The 20,895-nt window shown below is 37.6% G+C and overlaps 1 protein-coding gene and 1 non-coding gene across 2 annotated transcripts; one reads left to right on the top strand and one right to left on the bottom strand.

Moving 5' to 3' along the window:
* Positions 1-6,015: 6,015 nt before the first annotated feature.
* Positions 6,016-18,698, bottom strand: LOC126373359 (uncharacterized). The gene is made up of 6 exons (XM_050019504.1): positions 18,555-18,698; positions 13,941-14,095; positions 11,959-12,172; positions 8,522-8,643; positions 7,684-7,876; positions 6,016-7,312 (listed from the first exon to the last, which is right to left on the bottom strand). The coding sequence occupies exons 1-6, from the start codon at positions 18,595-18,597 to the stop codon at positions 7,248-7,250; spliced, it is 792 nt and encodes a 263-aa protein (XP_049875461.1). The 5' UTR covers positions 18,598-18,698; the 3' UTR covers positions 6,016-7,247.
* On the top strand, positions 16,209-16,280 carry Trnal-caa (transfer RNA leucine (anticodon CAA)). Its single transcript has one exon. It is a non-coding gene; the product is annotated as a tRNA-Leu (tRNA).
* Positions 18,699-20,895: the final 2,197 nt, after the last annotated feature.

Here is a 20,895-nt window from a genome sequence, read left to right as displayed (position 1 = left end):
CGTTTCGAAGGTATGTGACCTGACAAAGTATCGGGCTGGTTATCCCTTCACGGGTATAGGTCAGCCAGGCAGTCTTCGCTTCTGTTAAAAAGCGGACCTGTCATATCGGAACGAAAACGGAATAACGTATGGTATGGTTTTAAGGATATTCAAGAAACAAGTACACTTTTCAACAATTTTATTTATGCATCGGATCTCATTAATTAATTAGAAAACCATTTCACTAACGAAATAAAAACTTTTATTACTCCAAAAGCGAATAGTATCATAATTCAAGATCTTATTAGCGTTTCCCACGAAAACCTTGTCCAAATTAGCCTATAACATGCGACATTTTCGTAAATGTATTATATTTCGTGGAAATTAGACATCATATTTTGTGCTCATAATATTAAAAGGCAATCGTGTTATGTTACAAAAAGCAGTAGATACTTTAAGCAAAGACATTATTTACACGTCTTATACCTCATTAAACATAGCATAATAAACTTGACTGGGTCAAAACATAACCTAAGCTCACGATAGTAGTCAGAGTTACGTCCATCGCAAGATGAACTAAGTAACACCTCACCGAGCTTTCTGTTAGAGCAACGTAGTAGTGAGCCGTATCGTCGTCTATAATGGTCGGACCAAAGGTGTTTTTGCGGTGACACGAATGATATTTCTTATTCTCTGAAGTTCACCCTATAACGTATCTACATCTTTTTGTAATACATATGCCGTTCCCGGCAGTAAAAAGGTGCGTTATGTAAGAGAGCTTTATCTCTTAGCCGTTAGGCAAATAGGATCAGAGTACAAGAGAAAACAAAAAGTCTTTGCGACAGGAACATTCTCACTTTGGGGACATTCCCCGGGAACGGCACATCACTGATTGTTAGTAGGTATATTTAACTATGTCTCTTCATTGATTTACCACTACCGTAGGAACAGCGCTTGACACAAAAATGTGGCGAAAACTTCGCGCTTGTTTAGCTATACATTCGTACTCATCGGTATATACATTCAATAAAATCTTGTCAAATTAAGAAACTACGCATCGTCTTATTACGTATATTAGCGCGTGGTGCTTCGTATCGCGATCGGGTTATACTACGACTCTGATTGACCGGGAGTACTTGTGTTAGTGTATTTTAAACTAAAATAATAATTTTAGTGGGTATTAACTGCGAATATTAAAATGTTTATACTATGATAACATGCACAATGTCATTACTTATTAGAAATATGATGTTCAATCCTTCTTTTTTACGCTTTGAGTTGTTATTTTTGTAAGTTTTTACCACGCATTTCCCCGTGTTGTCAGTTCGGCGCCTAATCGCGCACTGAGGTAAAGTACTGTCAACGTCGCTATATTAACAGTAAAGTAACTTTGCGTTCCACTTTTTGAACGCCGATGTTCAATCTACGGTAGTAGTAAATCTATTATCTCCCTTAGTGTTCGTAGGATTTCCTGCCGAGCGAAGAAGGTCTTGATGAGACTTGATTCTCTTGGCGATTAGACTGAAAATATAGGTAGTACCCTATGTGTTTGAGTCGTTCGGCAATTTTACTACATTTATAGCTAAAATGATCACGTTACGCTTATAAATATATACAGCTTATGTATGTCCAACTGCTAGGCACAAGCCTTATATCAATCGACCGGGGGTTTGGAGCGTACTCCTCTGCAAAGCTCATATAGAGAGGATTTAGTTTCACTAGACCCAATGTAAACATTCCGAAGCTAATTGCAAAAACTCGAGATTATGCCCGACGGAATACTAATTACTAATGGGAAGAAAATTTTCTTTATGGGTTAATCTAAAATACTAATCCGAACTTTATGACTACATAAGTATTTAAGCGCTAAGTGTCGGATTTCTTATAAAATCTACTATGAAGATTTCAAAATCTTAGTTTTTAGTTTTGGCTCCAATCTAAATGTAATTTAGTGCACAAATTATTAATGGTTAGAAAAAGCTTTTTACATTTGTATGTTTTATATAGAATTAAATAATATTTAAGAGTGAAATCCTCGCCTCGACGTTCTTTTCTCATTTATATTAAGTTCGATTTTTGTATTTGTCTAAACTACTATTTTATGTCAATATACACTGACATCCTATAAACAAATAAACTCACATTCCCTAAAGAGATTTTCAAAAAAAGCCTCCGAACCGTGTTGTAAATACGTATAAATTAAATTATGTAGATAGTATAAGTTCGTTCCCTCAAATTAAGATGTTATGGCTGTTCAAATAAAGTGCAATATCGGTTGTAGAATGTCGTTACACGCCGTTGTTTGTGACAACATTCGCCGCGGACAGTTTTTTTTTTTTAGAGACTGGTTGTCTATTTGTTATACGAGGTCTATGTCAATATATTAATATTTGGTTTCTTCGTTCTGTAACTATTGACATCCATCAAAAGTACAAAATACTTATTTAAAAGTAATATAATATTCAAAATTATACATATATTTTGCCTCATCATATTTGCCACAGCGTAGTAAAATTGCGAGGACGAAGGACGAAGGCACTGTGATATTATTAAAGTTAGTTGAGGGTCGTATTTAGTCTGTGTCCACTGAAACCCATGGTATAAGAAAACGAGGTATTCCTATTTGAGTGATTTAGCGAAGTTGACGTCATCAAAATATTTATCACCAAAATTGTTATCTCCAAAATTCTGAAGACTTAAATTGTATTATTGAAAATTAATAATGACTAACTAACGTATCTAACCTATAAATTACTCATCACTCAACATTAAAAGTGTATTTATTAACCTCTCATATGCCGAGATACCAGACACAATAGATTTTACATTGTGTCTGGTCGAGATCCGCGTTCCGGCAGACGAGAGGTTAACCATTCAGAATTACTTCGTAAAATAAACTGAAGACATTAGCCGTGGGTAATTTATTTTACACCTATTGGGTCTGCACGACAACCGCGCCGCGCGCGTCTAGAGATTATATCGAGGGCTTCGACCAAGAGACGAAGAGAATGCTATCTACGTAGACGTCGTACGGCAGTTGGACTCGATATAGATCTCGACGCGCGCGTCCGCGGTTGCCATGCCGCGAGGGCTAATGGCAACACAGATGATGTTGGCTTTGCTAGCGGAAGTTATCTAACTGTCAGTAATAAGAATACCTATGTATGTTATTATACCATGCTGAAACCCATCGTTACTTCTAGTCTAATTTAAATGGCCTATTGCCCTATGCTGAATGAATCGAAAATAAGAGAAAGTAAAGTTTTATAAAGCTACTAATGAGATGTTTTTTAAGCTTAAATCGGTGATATTTATATGATGTTAGTTTTTTGGTTTCGGTTAGGTATAAATTCAAGTATTTTGATCAGCGCGTCTAAAAGGCCACAATGCGTGCACTGCCTCAATGGGGTTAAAAACTGCCTGTTTCTCCGTTCAGGATATTACCCGGTACCAAACGCCGAACTTCGATTTATCTGAATCGTTTTCAAGTCGCCGAAGTTCGGCGAATTAGCCGTTAGGGGCCCAGGTGTCGCTACTGTTGAGTGTTTTTAAATTTTGACAGTTCCCCATACTATTTGAGTAAACAAACATAGTTTTTGTTATATTTTTACACTATAGCCCTTTACGCAGCTTTTAACTGCAAAATCATAGTATTATAATATTTATTTTCTTAAGATCGGAAAGAAGAAAACTTTGAAATATATTTTCATGGCTTTTCTTCTTCATAACTTATCGTTCAGAGGGGATACACTCCACGTTGCTCCACATTTTATAGCAATTTATCACGAATTTTAGCTGGATAATATGGAGAGCTATCAAAATTTACGAACACTCAAGATTTGAGCTTCTACTCTTTATCTTCATTCATCTTTAAAAAAAACTATTTGACATGTGCAAATTTGTTATTGCCTTTTAAGATTTTTTTCTTGAATGTGGTCTTTTTATGCCCCTAGAACTGTGTCAGTTATTTACTTATTAACTTTATTTCACGGCTTTTATTACCGCTTAATAGTAGGAAATATTGCCAATGTATTTAAAATATAAATTAGTAGCTTTATTCAATGGACTTACGATTGCATTGATGTCATAATTATTATCTACCGAATGAAATTACTCTTCTACATTTAAGTTACTTCAGTAAAAATATTAAACTAAGAAAACTATATTTCTCTCGTTCGCACAAATGTAATTAAATAATATCAAAGAGAGAGGGTGGTATAGCTCATGTATCAGATTACTTTCTTGTATGAAGTGATAAAATATACTAGAATAATTTATAGATGCCAAACATACCATGATTTGTGGATGATCTGTATAGTCGTTTGAAAAATGAAGATTAGCAAAGACTTGCGATTTTATTCATATTATTTAATAGGAAACTATTGCTATTATAATGGTGGTCATTTCATAGAGAACTAATCTCAAGCTGTTTTAGGGTGTAATGAAATATCATTATAATATTTATGAAGCCTTGTTTATTGCTTTATAACTCTATGTAGGCGTTTTTATAGACTTGTATTGTGCGTTATCTTAACTATAAAGATACTAACTTTGTTTCCTCTATTGTCGATTTCTATTTATGGAAGATAGCCAAGCATTTAACCACAACCTCATCTGATGGTAAGTGACGATCCGGTGATGGGACATGCTTACCTAGTAAATACCCATTCACTCTTGCGTTGTCTTCAGATTATACTTTTCGGGAAACAGTTTCTCGAATAAATTCCAGACCTTAACCGTTCTTATTAAGAACAATTACGTTTATTATATAAAATCTGTTTTGTTCTTGGGAACTTTTGTTTTTCTTTGTCAAAGTCTTTGTTGATCTTTAAAGCACTTAAATACGTAACTAGTCACTATATATTCTATGTTAGGCAATGGTAAGACGAAAGTTAGTATGTACTATTCGTTTGATGGTCTCGAATTCTCGATGTCAGGTAAAAAGTCTCAGTAATAATGCCGAGACACTGCCTAAAAACGTCTCTGTTCGTTTTTCAAAAAGTCACTGTTTCTTTCGTAAAAAGCTACTTTATCTTTTCCATTAAAAAAAAAACTGTTTTCTCAATAATTCTTGGTGCACACGGCCCGGCTGGCTTGTCCCGCATTTCCGACCTTTGTATATATATATAATAAATATATAAATAATACAAATATATATATATATATATATATATATATATTTGTATTCAAAACAGCCTATAAACGTCCCACTGCTGGACACAGGCCTCCCCTCAATCAACCAGTACGGGTGTATGGAGCATACACCACTGCAGGCGAACGTATTCAAATAAGAACATAAAATTATCAAACGAAAAGTACATACTTAGTAAAAGCACCTACCTGTTTTGTTGTACTATGTTGTATATAATTTATTTATAAACTTGTAATAAAACTAATCAAATTTCGTCCAAAATCTTTATTTACGACTTTTAAAGTACACAAATATTGTTAAATATAAAAACATATTAGGGTTTAAACATTGTTTTAAAGAATTTCCTGCACATTTTAAATGGTGTTTGAATTTATTTTTAAATGTGATTTGTGACATAATTAATGAATTTATCAATTTTTAATTATACTATATAAAATATACGATAATAAATAAATAGTAAATTGTAACGTACATTATAAATGTGTAAAAGTGTAATAATTATTATGGATTTCTGATAAAATCGAGCCAAAATTGTAATCCATTTATGTTATTACTTTGACTGGAGTTAGATTGGAATAAGTGATTTAAATATTATATTATATTAAATATTTTATTTATTATTATGGTCATCCTATTTTGGCCACACACGACTGAAAGATGGGTATACGCGTGTATTGTGTACAAAAATAGCGTTTTTGATATGTAATCGTGGATAGTAACATTTGAACATTATTAGTCGACATTATGGTTATTTTTATTTGCAACCACGGGCAATGCGTCCGAGAGACCTAATTTTATCCAACGAAATGCACATATTTCCAATCTAGCTACAGCATAATAAATAGTTCAACAACAATTCTGCCCAAATAAAATGATCAAAAATCTCAAGTTTTTATTTTCATTTATTTGTCCTTTAGTTCGAGATAATTCAGTCTGTTGTGGCGTTTGTATGGTAACATGTAAAAGGTCTCTTATTTAAGTTCATGCGAAATGGAGCATTTACAACGATCTTTGGTGTCTATTCGGGTGGACACAAACCCAACTGAATTTTATTTTGCCAGCTCTTAAATGAGTGCCGTCATTCACTTACAAAAAGTGCAAGAAAGTGTTAGAGCTAATTATTTTCCTGTCAAATTAAGTTGGTGGGTGCCCAAATGGACACAATTAATGGACTTTACATTCTAGTAAATAAACAACAATGGTCAACAAAACTCATTCTAAAATGTACATAAAAAGACAATATAAACATTCACAATGAAATTACACGGGGTTGAAAATGCCATAAATAGCTTCAAGAAAGAGTAAGTTGTTTTTACTCGACTTGGCGGGGGCACTGCCATGCCCCCAGATTGCAATAACACAACAGAAGACTGGATCGGCTTAACAGTGTTTTTGGAAAACCAAGATAAAAGGATCCAGCGAAATGACCGGGATGTTTCTTTCTTAAAATAAGAACAAAGCTTGAATTTAAAGTAATACTTATACAGTGTCACCTTTTATTCGCCAACACTCCCAGAAGTCATGACATAAGTAGGTGAGGGCAAGTCCAAAATTTTGGATTGGAGTTTACGCAAAATGAAAGTATTAAAGAGGTGATAAAAAAAAATGCCATGTTACTTACTCCTTAAAACATTCTTTGGTTTTCACACAATATGCACTAACTCCCGATACATGATGCATGTTATCAACTTAGCCGTAGATAACATAAACAAGGACCTAAACTTGCGCCTTTACAATAATATTTTTGTAGTCTACTTATCAGGTTTGGCTAGGAATCACTAAGTTTACATTCTTTCATTAATTAAATGCAATGAAGTCTCTTATTTTTTTCATTGGAAAAACATACGTACAGGGTGTTAATGATGAGCGCCGAATATCGAAGATAATACAGCTTATGATTGAGTTAATATCAAGTAGAACCTTAGCGTCACAAAAGTATGGAACTGAAAATAATTAAACAACCACTAACACCCTGCATAAAACAAGTACTTACTTAAAAAAATAGATAACACGTCAATAGCATGCACCGTGTCGCGGGGCGGAGATGAATTTGTAGGTACCTAATATTTATCCAACTTTGGTGAAGGCAGGAGTAGGTACGTTATTGTATTTCATCCTAGACGCTGCCAGAATAAGAAAACGCCAAAGCTAATAGAACAGCACTCGATATTACTGAAGCACCTGAAAATTATAAAAAATAAATAAATAAATGTAACGCCAGTAATCGCTAGAGTGCCCCGGTACCGAACTTGCACCAATAAATTATGAAAAGGTCGATCAAGTTAAGTTCGGTTCGGTTAAGTTCGATCTACTTTGAACCGGCGTGCGTGTTTGAAACGATTGATAAATGTGGAATTTTAAGTAGAAATCTAAAAAACCCTCTTAAAATTTGACATCGACCGATAACCCGACAGAATTAAGTTGACAGCACACGTCAAACGAGTTGCATACCACGGGACATTCTACAGTAATTAGCACCAATATGTTACTATAGTAACACTTGTTTATTTGTATGGGTAAGGTAATAGATATATTTTACTTTAAGGACTTACCAAATTGATTAGCAGAATTTATCACTCGACTTAGCGAGCTCCCCAATATAACCTCTCCTCTCCTGTTGATTTGCCGTGGTGTGCAAACGACTCTGAAGGACTGGCTAGATTGGTTAGTTGGTTTAAATAATGACCAGGAATCGTACAACCTTGTCAAGTTGTTCCAGACTGTACCGACGGAATCCGCTAGTACCTGAGAAGATAAAGAAATATTACTTGTTGAACCATCCTTAACTCACGCATCTTGCAACAAATTGCAGCTACGTATCTTCTAGAAAATTTTAGCTTTGCTCGTCTTGGCGGGGGCACTCCCGTGCCCCCAGATCGAAAAAGTCTGAAGCGAATGGGACTTGAACCCACAGCTCTTATCAAGCCGGGACGAGTCCAGTCCTCGTCATATCCACGAGAAATTATTTGAAATAATACTTATTTCTAATATTTTCCCCCGGTCTTTCTTCTTTTCTATTCTTTCTTCTTCTTATAAACTAATCTAGTAATTGCAATACGTAAACATAACATAAACAGCCTATACACGTCCCACTGCTGGGCACAGGCCTCCCCTCAATCAACCGGAGAGGGTATGGGGCATACTCCACCTCGCTACTCCACTGCGGGTTGGTGGAGGTGTTTTTATGGCTAATAGCCCTGCCCTGCGAAACACGGAATCATTTTAATTTTACAGACAGTCAGGTGATTCAAGCCTGAATAGTCCTTCCAAACAAAGGACAATCTCACATAGTGATTTCGACAATGTCCCCATCGGGAATCGAACCCGGACCTCCAGATCGTGAGCGTAACGCTCTAACCACTAGACCACGGAGGCTGTTGCAATACGTACAGTGGTATTATCTGCTTCAAGAGTCCACACGAATGTAGGAGCTGGTACTCCAGTTGCGGTACAATTCAAGTTGTCACGTTGGCCAGCTATCTTTATGACTGATATTTTTGGTGAAGCTTTACCTGTGAACGGTGATATTAGGGTATAACGACAAAAATAGTATTGATGTAGGTAAGTACCTACCTAATATTCTTCTTCTAATCTTCTAATCTTCTTTAATATGCTTCTTCTTATCGTGTGGGTTTTGAGGTGGAATACCAGCCTCGTCAACCCTGGTGTCAGGGTTATGATTGAGCCGCCAAAGGCCCCTGACATGGCTCACGTAACGATTACTCACATCAGTAAATAGTAACCGTGATCAACGGTTTAACGTGCCTTCCGAAGCACGGATCATCTTACTATACAGGGTGTTAGTGACATCGTAACGAAAACTTTGAGGGGTGATTGAGGCCATGATTCTGAGATGATATCAAGTGGATTTTTCCGTAAAACCAAAAGTATGGAACGAAAAATAATTAAAAAAGACACAAAAATTTTCATGAATATTCAGACTGAAAATTCCACTTGATATCAACTCAGAATCATGGTCTGAACCATCCCCCTCAGTATTCGTTACGTTGTCACTAATACCCATACTTACCTGTATGGCTACTGTATGTACTTGTGTGGGGTGTAAGTGACATCGTAACGAATACTGAGGGGGATGATTCAGCTGATTATTCTGAGTTAATATCAAGTGGAATTTTCCATCGCAAAAGTATAGAATTGAAAATAATTTTAAAAAACTAAAAAAAAGTAATGAATTTTGCGACGAAAAATTCGACCTGATATTAATTCAGAATCATGGTCTAAATCATCCCCCTGAGTATTCGTTACGATGTCACTAACACCCTGTATTATTAGCTATTCTACTTATTTAATATTATTGTTAATAAGGCACTAAGCACATAGCGACACCGGGAGCGATTTAATGTTTGTAGTTTGGTTTGGTAGTGTGCGTTCACAAATAAATCTGTCGCGAAATTGATTTCACACCTACTCCCGCTCCCAGAGCCGTGGTATCCCAGTTGGAAGAACGCTTGTCTCTCACTGTGCGGTCGCAGGATCGAATCCCAGCACGGGCCTAAACCAACGATTTTCGAGCCGATTATCACGTGCGCAGCGGTAAAGGAAAACGTCGTGCAAAACCCACATTCTCATTAATTATCACGTTAAAAGTGAACAACGCCATCTATCGGTGTGCGTTACCCCAGCAAGAAAGTATCTCCTAGAGTTATATGAGTGGAACGTATAGTTGGTGCCTTATCTGCTGTAAATGTGCCCCACATAAAAAATGTGTGCCCCCTGTCGTTTCGAAAAAAAATCGAAAAAACGATTCTTGCTGGGGTAACGTTTTTCTAGCAGGAAAATTCTAAACGAATGATCGGAGAGAGAAAAACTGTGCATGGCCAGATAGCTTATATGTGTGCCAAAATGTGCCCCCAAAAATAAAATCTGTGCCCCTTCAGATTTTCGAGATATTGCATTTCCTGCTGGAGTAACGTTTTGATGAATAGTATATCTCTAAAACCATTGCATGTGCCCCTGTAGAATAAACATACGCGAGTAGCTCTTAATGTGTGCCCCTTTGTGCCCCAATTAGATTTTAGAAAATATTTATAGTTTTCAAGTTATCGCGGTTTTATGAAAACCCGAAAAAACATCGCAGCGCCTAAATGAGACAAGGCATAACTTCGCTGAAAACTGTATTCGGTCTTTCTTGACGCTAATAATAACCATACAAAGTTTCAAAAATGTTCATGCATGCGTTTTTGAATAATCTTGCTAAAAGTAAAAACGATGGTGTCATAACTTTGACGGCAAAATACAAGGAACTGGCACAATCCCAGATGTGTAGGTGTAAACCAAAATCTTGTGCCTTTAGTCAAAAATATATGGTGAAAATATTGAGCTTCAAATGTTACGCATTAAGTAAATATAAACAAAAAACCAAAATATGTAAACAACGGCTGGTTATCCGACCAAATCTGAATGACTACTAAAAAGCGACGGATTCATACTTAACGAGGACCTTCTTTATTGGACGTATTATACCTAAGCTGTTGTCCTTACAGTCGCGTTCAAAAGTTTTGAGGGCTAATTAAAAAATATATTAAATGCACCTTGTGACTATATAAATGAAACAGCTTGTTGATGTGGAAATTATTATTTACATTAGTATAAAAATACAGGTATGTCACAAAACAGTTTGGTCACGATTTTGAGCATGTTAGTCACATGTACATTTTATTTGAAAATGGCTCTTATAAATGTACTTAATCATGTGTAAGGTCATAGAAACAGCTATTAAAATATAATCCAATAAAAACTTTATTTTATTAGTTATTACTTTTCTACTTCAGTGTACTCAGGCACAACACGTGTGAACCGGTTAGTGAGTAAAGTAAAGAAGGTCATCGATATGTATGAATCCGTCGCTTTTTAGTAGTCATTCAAATTTGGTCGGATAACCAGCCGTTGTTTACATATTTTGGTTTTTTGTTTATATTTACTTAATGCGTAACATTTGAAGCTCAATATTTTCACCATATATTTTTGACTAAAGGCACAAGATTTTGGTTTACACCTACACATCTGGGATTGTGCCAGTTCCTTGTATTTTGCCGTCAAAGTTATGACACCATCGTTTTTACTTTTAGCAAGATTATTCAAAAACGCATGCATGAACATTTTTGAAACTTTGTATGGTTATTATTAGCGTCAAGAAAGACCGAATACAGTTTTCAGCGAAGTTATGCCTTGTCTCATTTAGGCGCTGCGATGTTTTTTCGGGTTTTCATAAAACCGCGATAACTTGAAAACTATAAATATTTTCTAAAATCTAATTGGGGCACAAAGGGGCACACATTAAGAGCTACTCGCGTATGTTTATTCTACAGGGGCACATGCAATGGTTTTAGAGATATACTATTCATCAAAACGTTACTCCAGCAGGAAATGCAATATCTCGAAAATCTGAAGGGGCACAGATTTTATTTTTGGGGGCACATTTTGGCACACATATAAGCTATCTGGCCATGCACAGTTTTTCTCTCTCCGATCATTCGTTTAGAATTTTCCTGCTAGAAAAACGTTACCCCAGCAAGAATCGTTTTTTCGATTTTTTTTCGAAACGACAGGGGGCACACATTTTTTATGTGGGGCACATTTACAGCAGATAAGGCACCAACTATACGTTCTACTCATATAACTCTAGGAGATACTTTCTTGCTGGGGTAACGCACACCATCTATCGTGTGTTTGGGGAACGTCCATTGGAAAGTCTCTCATGATTAAAAGTAGGTAATTACATTACGCCGTGGGTACGTGGACTATTCCCACAGACGGACTTACCCCAATTGACCCTATTCAAATTGGCTATTTAAATAACGTCTTACCAATAATAGTCTCTGTGCTGTTCCCTCTTAGAGTGCCAGGATTCATTGCCCAATAAGCGATGGCCGTGTAAGTGTCGTCTGTAGGTGGCCCTGTGACCTCAACTGACAGGTTACATATGCCACTGATCGCGCTCAGCTCTTGTAGGCACGAGATACTCGTATTGGTATTAGAGTCCACATTTACAATGCTAGCATTGTACGTTGTCCCGTGAGTCTGCAATATAAAGAAAAATATATTAGGCACACTAAGTGTACTTTTTTATTATTATTAAACAAACATATACAAAAACACATAAACAAACACGCGTAACAAAAACCAGAAATGTTTGTACGTACACCTAAGGAATCGTCATATTAGTGTTAATTCCTGCAGATGTCATCTAATTTTATTTTAAGTTATACCTGTCATTTTCTTATCCGTTGAAAAAGAAAGAGACGAGTAATCGACAGGAATAAAATTTATGGAATACACGTCAATTTTAAGCAGAAATCAATAACAACCGTCTAAATTTTTTACATCGGCCAATGACCCGTCAGAGTGAAGTAGACAGCACGTCAAATGGATTGCATAGCAGCGAGAGCCTATTTTATTCGCACCGGTTATTCATTCATTTTAAAATTAACTTGTTGAATCATCCGTCCCTTTCCATTTCGGCGGACAAGAAAATGACGGGTATAACTTAAAATAAAATTAGGAGGTTCTGCAGGAATCGGGACCACATTCAAGCTAAAACCACATAAATAAATAATTGTTTATGATCACGATATGAAAACATTCCACATAACAAACAATCTGAATTTACCTGCTTGTCACAAAGAACCACGCAAAGAAATTGGTTGTAATCATAACTTACTTAGGTGTATAAGTATTCAGGCGTACCTATTAGGGTATCTACCATTGGGACAGATGAGGTAATAGGTAAAAGCTTATTTTAATAATACTGGGTGTTAGTGACACCGTAACGAATACTGAGGGGGATGATTCAGACCATGATTCTGAGTTGATATTAAGTGGAATTTTCTGTCGGAAAATTCATGAAAATTTTTGTGTTTTTTTTAATTATTTTCCATTCCATACTTTTGCGACGAAAAATTCCACTTGATATCAACTCAGAATCATTACCTGAATCATCCCTCAAAGTTTTCGTTACCATGTCACTAACACCCTGTATAATAGTTCGTTGATAAACACTACACGCACACATTGGTCTAACAGAAACCTCGGTGAGTTGTGGGCTTGTGAGTGCTTATCTAATCTTGATATGGATGTACTTCTGACTATCCCGATTGGGATATAGTATCGTCTAACACTCCATCACAAATAGGGTTTTATAGTTGTTATGTTATTAATTGCGTGGCCGCTTACTATGGGTCTCGTGAGGAGGCTCGGTGTCGCTCAGCGGGCAATGGAGAGAGCTATGCTCGGTATTTCCCTGCTCGATCGAATCAGAAATGAGGAGATCCGCAGGAGAACTAAAGTCACCGACATAGCTCGGAGAATTGCAAAGCTGAAGTGGCAGTGGGCAGGACACATAGCGAGGAGAACCGATGGACGATGGGGCGGAAAGGTTCTGGAATGGCGACCATGTGTCGGACGACGCTCAGTGGGTAGGCCCGCTACAAGGTGGACCGACGATCTGGTGAAGGTCGCGGGAAGCCGCTGGATGCGGGCAGCGCAGGACCGATCGTCGTGGAGATCCTTGGGGGAGGCCTATGCCCAGCAGTGGGCGTCGTACGGCTGATGATGATGTTATTAATAAAGTAGCTTTTAACCTATTTAGCTTATAATCTATAGCATGCAAAACTAAAAAGGTAGATACCGCCGAAGGTACCGATAAAGGTAGAGGTAGAAAGGTAGGTAGGAAATGTAGGTAAGTGGAGGTGGAAGGCGGAGGTAGAAAGGTAGGTAGGCAGGGTAGATGGGTAACCTACGAAAGACACTGAATTTCCTTGAAGCTTACCGGTAGAATAAAAATACTTACCGCTGGGACATAGACAACCAAAACTTCATTTTCATTCCTTGTAATAGTAATATTTTCCATAACATGGCTAGCAGTAGTTCTTGTCCATCCAACGTAGATTTGCCATCCGAAATTTTCAACGAAGTGTCCCGATATACGAAGACTTTGTGCTATACCTGTAGAATAAAGTTTGTATTAACTAGTGAATTCATAATCCCTAGTCTGTGAAAGTGTAAGGTTAGTTAATGAGGGAATTTCGAAGTTACGTTCCTCAAAAATAATAAAGATACAATTTTCTCATTACTCAAGTAAGTTCATAATTATTCTAACTAAAATACAATGTTATGGAAGAAGTATATTATTATACAAAAAAATAAATAAGTATGAATAAAAATAATTGTTGCTTGATATTTTTATCACGTTATTTAAAGAATTTTGTTTTTGCCGAATTATGAGAAAATAGCGAGGAGAACCGATGGCCGATGGGGCGGAAAGGTTCTAGAATGGCGACCACGTGTCGGACGACGCTCAGCGGGTAGGCCCGCTACAAGGTGGACCGACGATCTGGTGAAGGTCGCGGGAAGCCGCTGGATGCGGGCAGCGCAGGACCGATCGTCGTGGAGATCCTTGGGGGAGGCCTATGCCCAGCAGTGGGCGTCATACGGCTGATGATGATGAGAAAATGAGACAATTCTATTCTATTAAATGAAATACCTAGATACTAAATGTAGAGCACAATTACAGATGTTCATTTATTTATTAGGCGTTTTGAACGTCATTCGGTTTATCTAACTTGATGATTCGTCACGAGGTCCATCATGTTTTCCTTGTTATTATTACTAACTATTTATTGGTGCTAAGTACCTACCTAATTCATGTACACACTATCTAATTTTATTTTAAGTTATACCTGTCATTTTCTTATCCACTGACAACGAAACGGACAGGTAATCGAGAAGCATGAAATTTATGGAACACACGTTAATTTTAGCCAGAAATCTAAAACTATTATCTTAAAAATTTACATCAGCAAATAACTTAACAAAATTAAGTTGACTGCACACGTCAAAAGGGTATACCAGCGAGATACTTATTTGATTCGCCCGGGGTCATTGATATACAATTACCGGGGTATTCATTAATTTTAAAATTACCAGTCGTCAATCATCCGTCCCTTTCCTTTTCGGTGGATAAGAAGATGACAAGTGTAACTTAAAATAAAGTTAGATGGTGCGTACAGGAATTAGCACCATTGTTTAATCACATCACATCACCAGCCCATTAACGTCCCCACTGCTGGGGCACGGGCCTTCCCTATGGATGGATAGGGAGATCGGGCCTTAAACCACCACGCGGGCCCACTGCGGATTGGTGGTTATTAACGACTGCTAATGCAGCCGGGACCAACGGCTTTAGGTGCCTTCCGAAGCACGGAGGAGCTCGAGATGAAAACTTTTTTTTTTGTGGTCACCCATCCTATGACCGACCTTTGCGAAAGTTGCTTAACTTTAACAATCGTAGACCGAGCGCGTTTACCGCTGCGCCACCGAGCTCCTCCATTGCTTAATAATGACCGCCATTGTTTAATAATGACAAAAAATAGGTAGAAATGGTGGACTTATCTCTTACCGGTTATTTTTGCTATCTCACACCATAGACAGTCAATTTACTTCCCCCCCTTTCACTATTAAGTCGTAAGCCTTTAAAGAGTAATGGAGCGCGCGCGGATAGACTGTCTCTTTCGTTTTTATGCGGTAAGTGAAGAATTTATGTATGGAGTGTCCGGACTGTGATGTGTATGTCTGTGTGCGTGTGTGTGTTTGAAACTCAATTTCAATAGATCTATCAATAAGTAGGTGTGTTTTTTCTCAATCATCAAGTAGCTAGATTTAGACAGATAATCGTGCTTCGCATGGTTAGGTACGTTACGCGTGACGCGAATTTTAAATTTAAATGGGTAATGTTCAATACAATGGTGGCTGAAGGTCGTACGATAAACAAACAGAAGAAACTAAAACACTTGTCTTGTAAGTAAGTCGTTTTTCTACGCGTTATATCAATATCTTTATCTATACTTCGCGATTATTTTGGTATCTTTTGTCAATTTTCCGCGTATAAGCACTTATTCGTGTTTGTACTTAACACATGACAACTTAATGGTAAACAAACAGTGGGCTGATACGAAATCCTGAGCTGGATATGATGAAACCGGAACAGCTTGCTTGCTTGTGGCTCGTGGCTCTGCGCACCACATTAGGGAGTATATCGTAAAAACTAACTACGATAGCGGCCTCCGTGGTCCAGTGGTTGAGCGTTGGGCTCAAGATCCGGAGGTCCCGGGTTCGAATCCCGGTGGGGACATATCACAAAAATCACTTTGTGGTCCCTAGTTTGGTTAAGACATTACAGGCTGATCACCTGATTGTCCGAAAGTAAGACGATCCGTGCTTCGGAAGGCACGTTAAGCCGTTGGTCCCGGTTACTTACTGATGTAAGTGAGTAATCGTTACATGAGCCATGTCAGGGGCCTTTGGCGGCTCAATAATAACCCTGACACCAGGGTTGATGAGGCTGGTAATTCACCTCACAACCCACAGGATAGAAGATCGTGTCAATCTTAAAACTTCCTATCAAAATTGCCTGTAAGTTTTTCATTACCTACCTATTTGTAGCTCTACCAACCCTACTAGGGAATACGTACGTGAGTCCATTTATTTATTACGATTGCCAACGGTACTTTCTCTATAAGTAGGTACTTTAAGAATTAGTAAGGAATGGTATTGTCTATAAGTATAAAAAAATAGTTACCACTTGAATAAACAATTATTATTGTCTCTATGTTGTGGAGAAGCAAGATAAGTGTGTTTCTGCTTACCCCGGTGGGAAATAGGCGTCAGTTTATGTACGTATATAATGTCTCTATATAAATACTTATATGATAACGCAAAATCGTTGATTGGTATGATAATTGATAAGTAGTTCATTAGAATTGTTTTATTTTTGACGTGACTTATTGTAGATTAGCCACAGATGGCATTAACTACTTTGCCGAAACCTCGTTAGAATTGAACAGTTTGAAATATTCCATCACAAATAACGAAGACCTAAATAAATACCTGTTCAGATTAGGAAAACTGAACAGGTAGATATTTATTTAGGTCTGAGGAGCTCGTTGGCGCAGCGGTAAACGCGCTCGGTCTGCGATTGTTGAAGTTAAGCAACTTTCGCAAAGGCCGGTCATAGGATGGGTGACCATAAAAAAAAGATTTTCATCTCGAGCTCCTCCGTGCTTCGGAAGGCACGTTAAGCCGTTGGTCCCGGCTGCATTAGCAGTCGTTAATAACCATCAATCCGCACTGGGCCCGCGTGATGGTTTAAGACCCGATCTCCCTATCCATCCATAGGGAAGGCCCGTGCCCCAGCAGTGGGGACGTTAATGGGCTGATGATGATGATGATTAGGAAAACACTTTAATACGCCTTTTATTCCTGAAAAGTATTTACTTGCAATATGGCTAGTTAGGAAGCTTCGGCTTTATTGAACCCACTAAAAGCTCTCAAGCAGGCGGCATGAAGTACTAGAACAAGTTAAGTCGTTACGATAGTAATGGAATAGTATAGGTACCTAATACGGATCCGGTTTTTTGGTTAGTTAGTTTAAGATTGGCCCCGATTCCTGGAGACACCGCCTAATTTTATTTTAAGTTATATCCGTCATTTTCATATCCGTCGAAAAGGAAAGGGACGGATGATTCACAGCTCTTAATTTTAGGAAGAATGAGTAAATGAATGTGTCGGGTTATTGACTGATGTAAAATTTTTAGACGGTTGGTTTAGATTTGTGCTTAAAATTGACGTGTGTTCCATAAATTTTATGCTTGTCGATTACCCGTCCCTTTCCTTTTCGGCGGATAAGAAAATGACAGATATAACTTAAAATAAAATTAGATGGTATTTACAGGAATTAGCACCACTGTGTGCGTAACTATGACCAAATCTGTGTCTTCAGCAATACGCACACAAAGAAATACGGTGCGTCCTACACGGCCGGCACTATGATTCTTAGGCAGTAATTGACCTTTTACTCTTTGATTGTACCTCTGACTATCCCAACTGGGATATATTATATATGTTCTTCGCTTCTATTTGTGATGTTATGTTATAAAAAAGTGTAGGTACAGTCATGAGCAATATCATGTACCCACTTTAGAATCCTGTCGCACTGTCATATTTGACATTTAATGAGACTTACGGTGGGCGTCATACGGCTGTTGATGATGATGATGTGACTTACGGTTTAATTCGTCAAAAAAGTTAATGTGACATGGTTTCAGAGTGTATACATATCAGTACTCGTGACCGTACATGTCGAGTATTTTAGTTTGAACACCAAAAACTTTAACCTCAAATCTCATTGTCCTTATTTGCTACTTAAATCAGTTTATGTACTATTACAAAAAAAATTAAAACGTACTTTCCTTACGTATGTATTAAAACAGCCCATTGCCTATAAGTACTATGAACGTTTCACATGTTCCAAATAATTTCAAATTTCGATGCCGGCTTTATATACGCATATCCCATAAATGCTTATCTCTAATTATAGACAAAATGAATGACGTAGAAAAGTACTCACCAAACAGTCCAAGGAATAAAACACATATCACTATCTTATTCATATTAGTTTTATAAAACAATACAATTTAAAGAGAAAATTGTTATAAATTGACTTCCTACACGTGCGTTCTGCACGAATGCTCGCAGGTACTGAGTCGGTCGGCAAGCTAACCTTACCAACTAGCGATAAGACCTTGATTTCCACGGGGAATATTGGTGACTCACACTCTATCTTTATAGGCCTTTACACGATGCGATTGACGGGCACGACTCGTCGGGATCGAGCGGTTTAATAATACCTACATCGACGCCACGATTTCGCTACCTTACGCGACAGATCGTGCCTGATTAATCGCCTAATGTACAGGACCTTATATACGAAGTCAATGTTCTATATTTCTATTCTATACTTTTGCGGTGGAAAATTGCACTTAATATTACCTCAGAATAATGAGCTGAATCATCCCCCTCAGTATTTGTTACGATGTCACTTACACCCTATAGAAGTACATACAAGTAGCCATACTTATATCAAAACTCGCTCGACGTAGAGGGAAAATAAGGCCACTCGCCGTAAAGAGACTCGCCGTAGCGCGGGTCGCCGTTCGGAAAGTCGCTGCCAACGCTACAATTCGTTTACTTATAGGGTGGGGTTTACTATTTATATAACTATTTATAGGGTGTTAGTGACATCGTAACAAATAGTGAGGGGGATGATTCAGACCATGATTCTATGTTGATATCAAGTGGAATTTCCTGTCAGAAAATTCATGAAAATTTTAGTGTTTCTTTTTAATTATATTCCGTTTCATACTTTTGCGACGGAAAATTCTACTTGAGCTCAGGATCATGGTGTGAATCATCGTTCAAAGTTTTCGTTACGATGTCACTAACACCTTATATACGAGGTAATAGGCCTTACATTAGTAATAGGGCATTCATTCACCGGCCGTGGTGCGACGATATCGGCAGATGTGATAGTTCATCAATTGGACATATCGACACCTGTCGTGTATACTAAAAAGGCGGCTGTACATACATTTATAAACTCACGCGTATTTCCCACCCGGGTAAGCAGAGGCTACGGAACTCCATTAAGCCAAGCAGAGACTATGGAATTCCATTTGCTTCGATCCTGACCCCCTTCTCTTGCTTCCTTCGCATTCATCAATCGTTTCATACACGTACCCGGTTCAGAGTGGATCGTAGCTGCTGTATGGGACATACCTAATAGTCTACCATTTATGGATAGTCACATCTCTACCGCGAGCAAACCAGCGCGTCTCAATATTTGGATCTTGTAATTTAATATAATATCCTAAGTAATACAGTTCATTCAATTTGTGTGGGGTTTTATTATAATTACCAGCTCTCCCTACAGCTGCAAAAGTCCAATCAGTTTCTTGCAAAGCAACTAAAGTACCTAATTAACTGGTTGCATTTAAGACCTTCTGTAAGCAGGCAAAAAACTTTTGCTCTTTGACTCTACGTCCTTCTTTGTCTTCCTCTGGCAACCCTACCAACAACCTTCATATCCATTGTTTCGCATCAGTTCTTCGTTTCGATTAGCAGGTGTACTGTTACAGATATTATGAATATATTAAGTATATACGAAAAAAATTGACCTTCATGCAACGGGAGAAATTATAATACTTAATGAAGTGTCTAAATACACCAGCCATTGTGACCTTCAGAACCGGGACTCACTCTATTATTATACATTTCTCCGCCTGGGTCTGCCACGCCTGCGTCTGTCTCTACACAAAGACCATTCTGTGGCGATCTTAGTAGTAGTACGGGTCATTACATTACACGCAATTTAGTAAATGTATTTAACATTTGCGTTATTTCGCAATGACATTGGGTAGCTTTCACGCGTAGAGACACCTTCACAAAGGCACAATATAAATATAATTGTCTGACTCTATATAGGTACATATAACAACCCCTATTAGCACGCAAACACTTTAAAAGCATTGCTGCCGCAGAATGATGTCATGGGCTCACCCAAAACACCGAAATAGATGTAAGTATATAATTGTTCTGGAGTAGAATACTTTTATGTTAAAAAGTACAAAAAAATCAAAACGCATTCAGCTGTGTATAAACTGATACGGATTGTCTTTCGAACATGTCAGAGTTATAGGCCTGAGTAAAATAATTTCTACTTACTACTACGCAAATACACGGTGTTACTAGTGGCGGCCCTAGCAAAATATTTAGGTGGTTTGAGACCTCAAAGTGACAGCCTCTCAGCCGCTCAGCCCCTTAAAATACAAAATTTTTCGATTAGTTTTCGGCCAACGAAAACTTGTTTAAATCTTTTAAAAATGTTGTTTACGGCCACGCGGTAGTTTTAT

Source organism: Pectinophora gossypiella, chromosome 15 (genome assembly GCF_024362695.1).
Source record: "Pectinophora gossypiella chromosome 15, ilPecGoss1.1, whole genome shotgun sequence".
Classification (NCBI taxonomy): domain Eukaryota; kingdom Metazoa; phylum Arthropoda; class Insecta; order Lepidoptera; family Gelechiidae; genus Pectinophora; species Pectinophora gossypiella.
The sequence above is the reverse complement of the archived record's forward strand: the minus strand, read 5'-3'. Positions and strand labels throughout refer to the sequence as shown.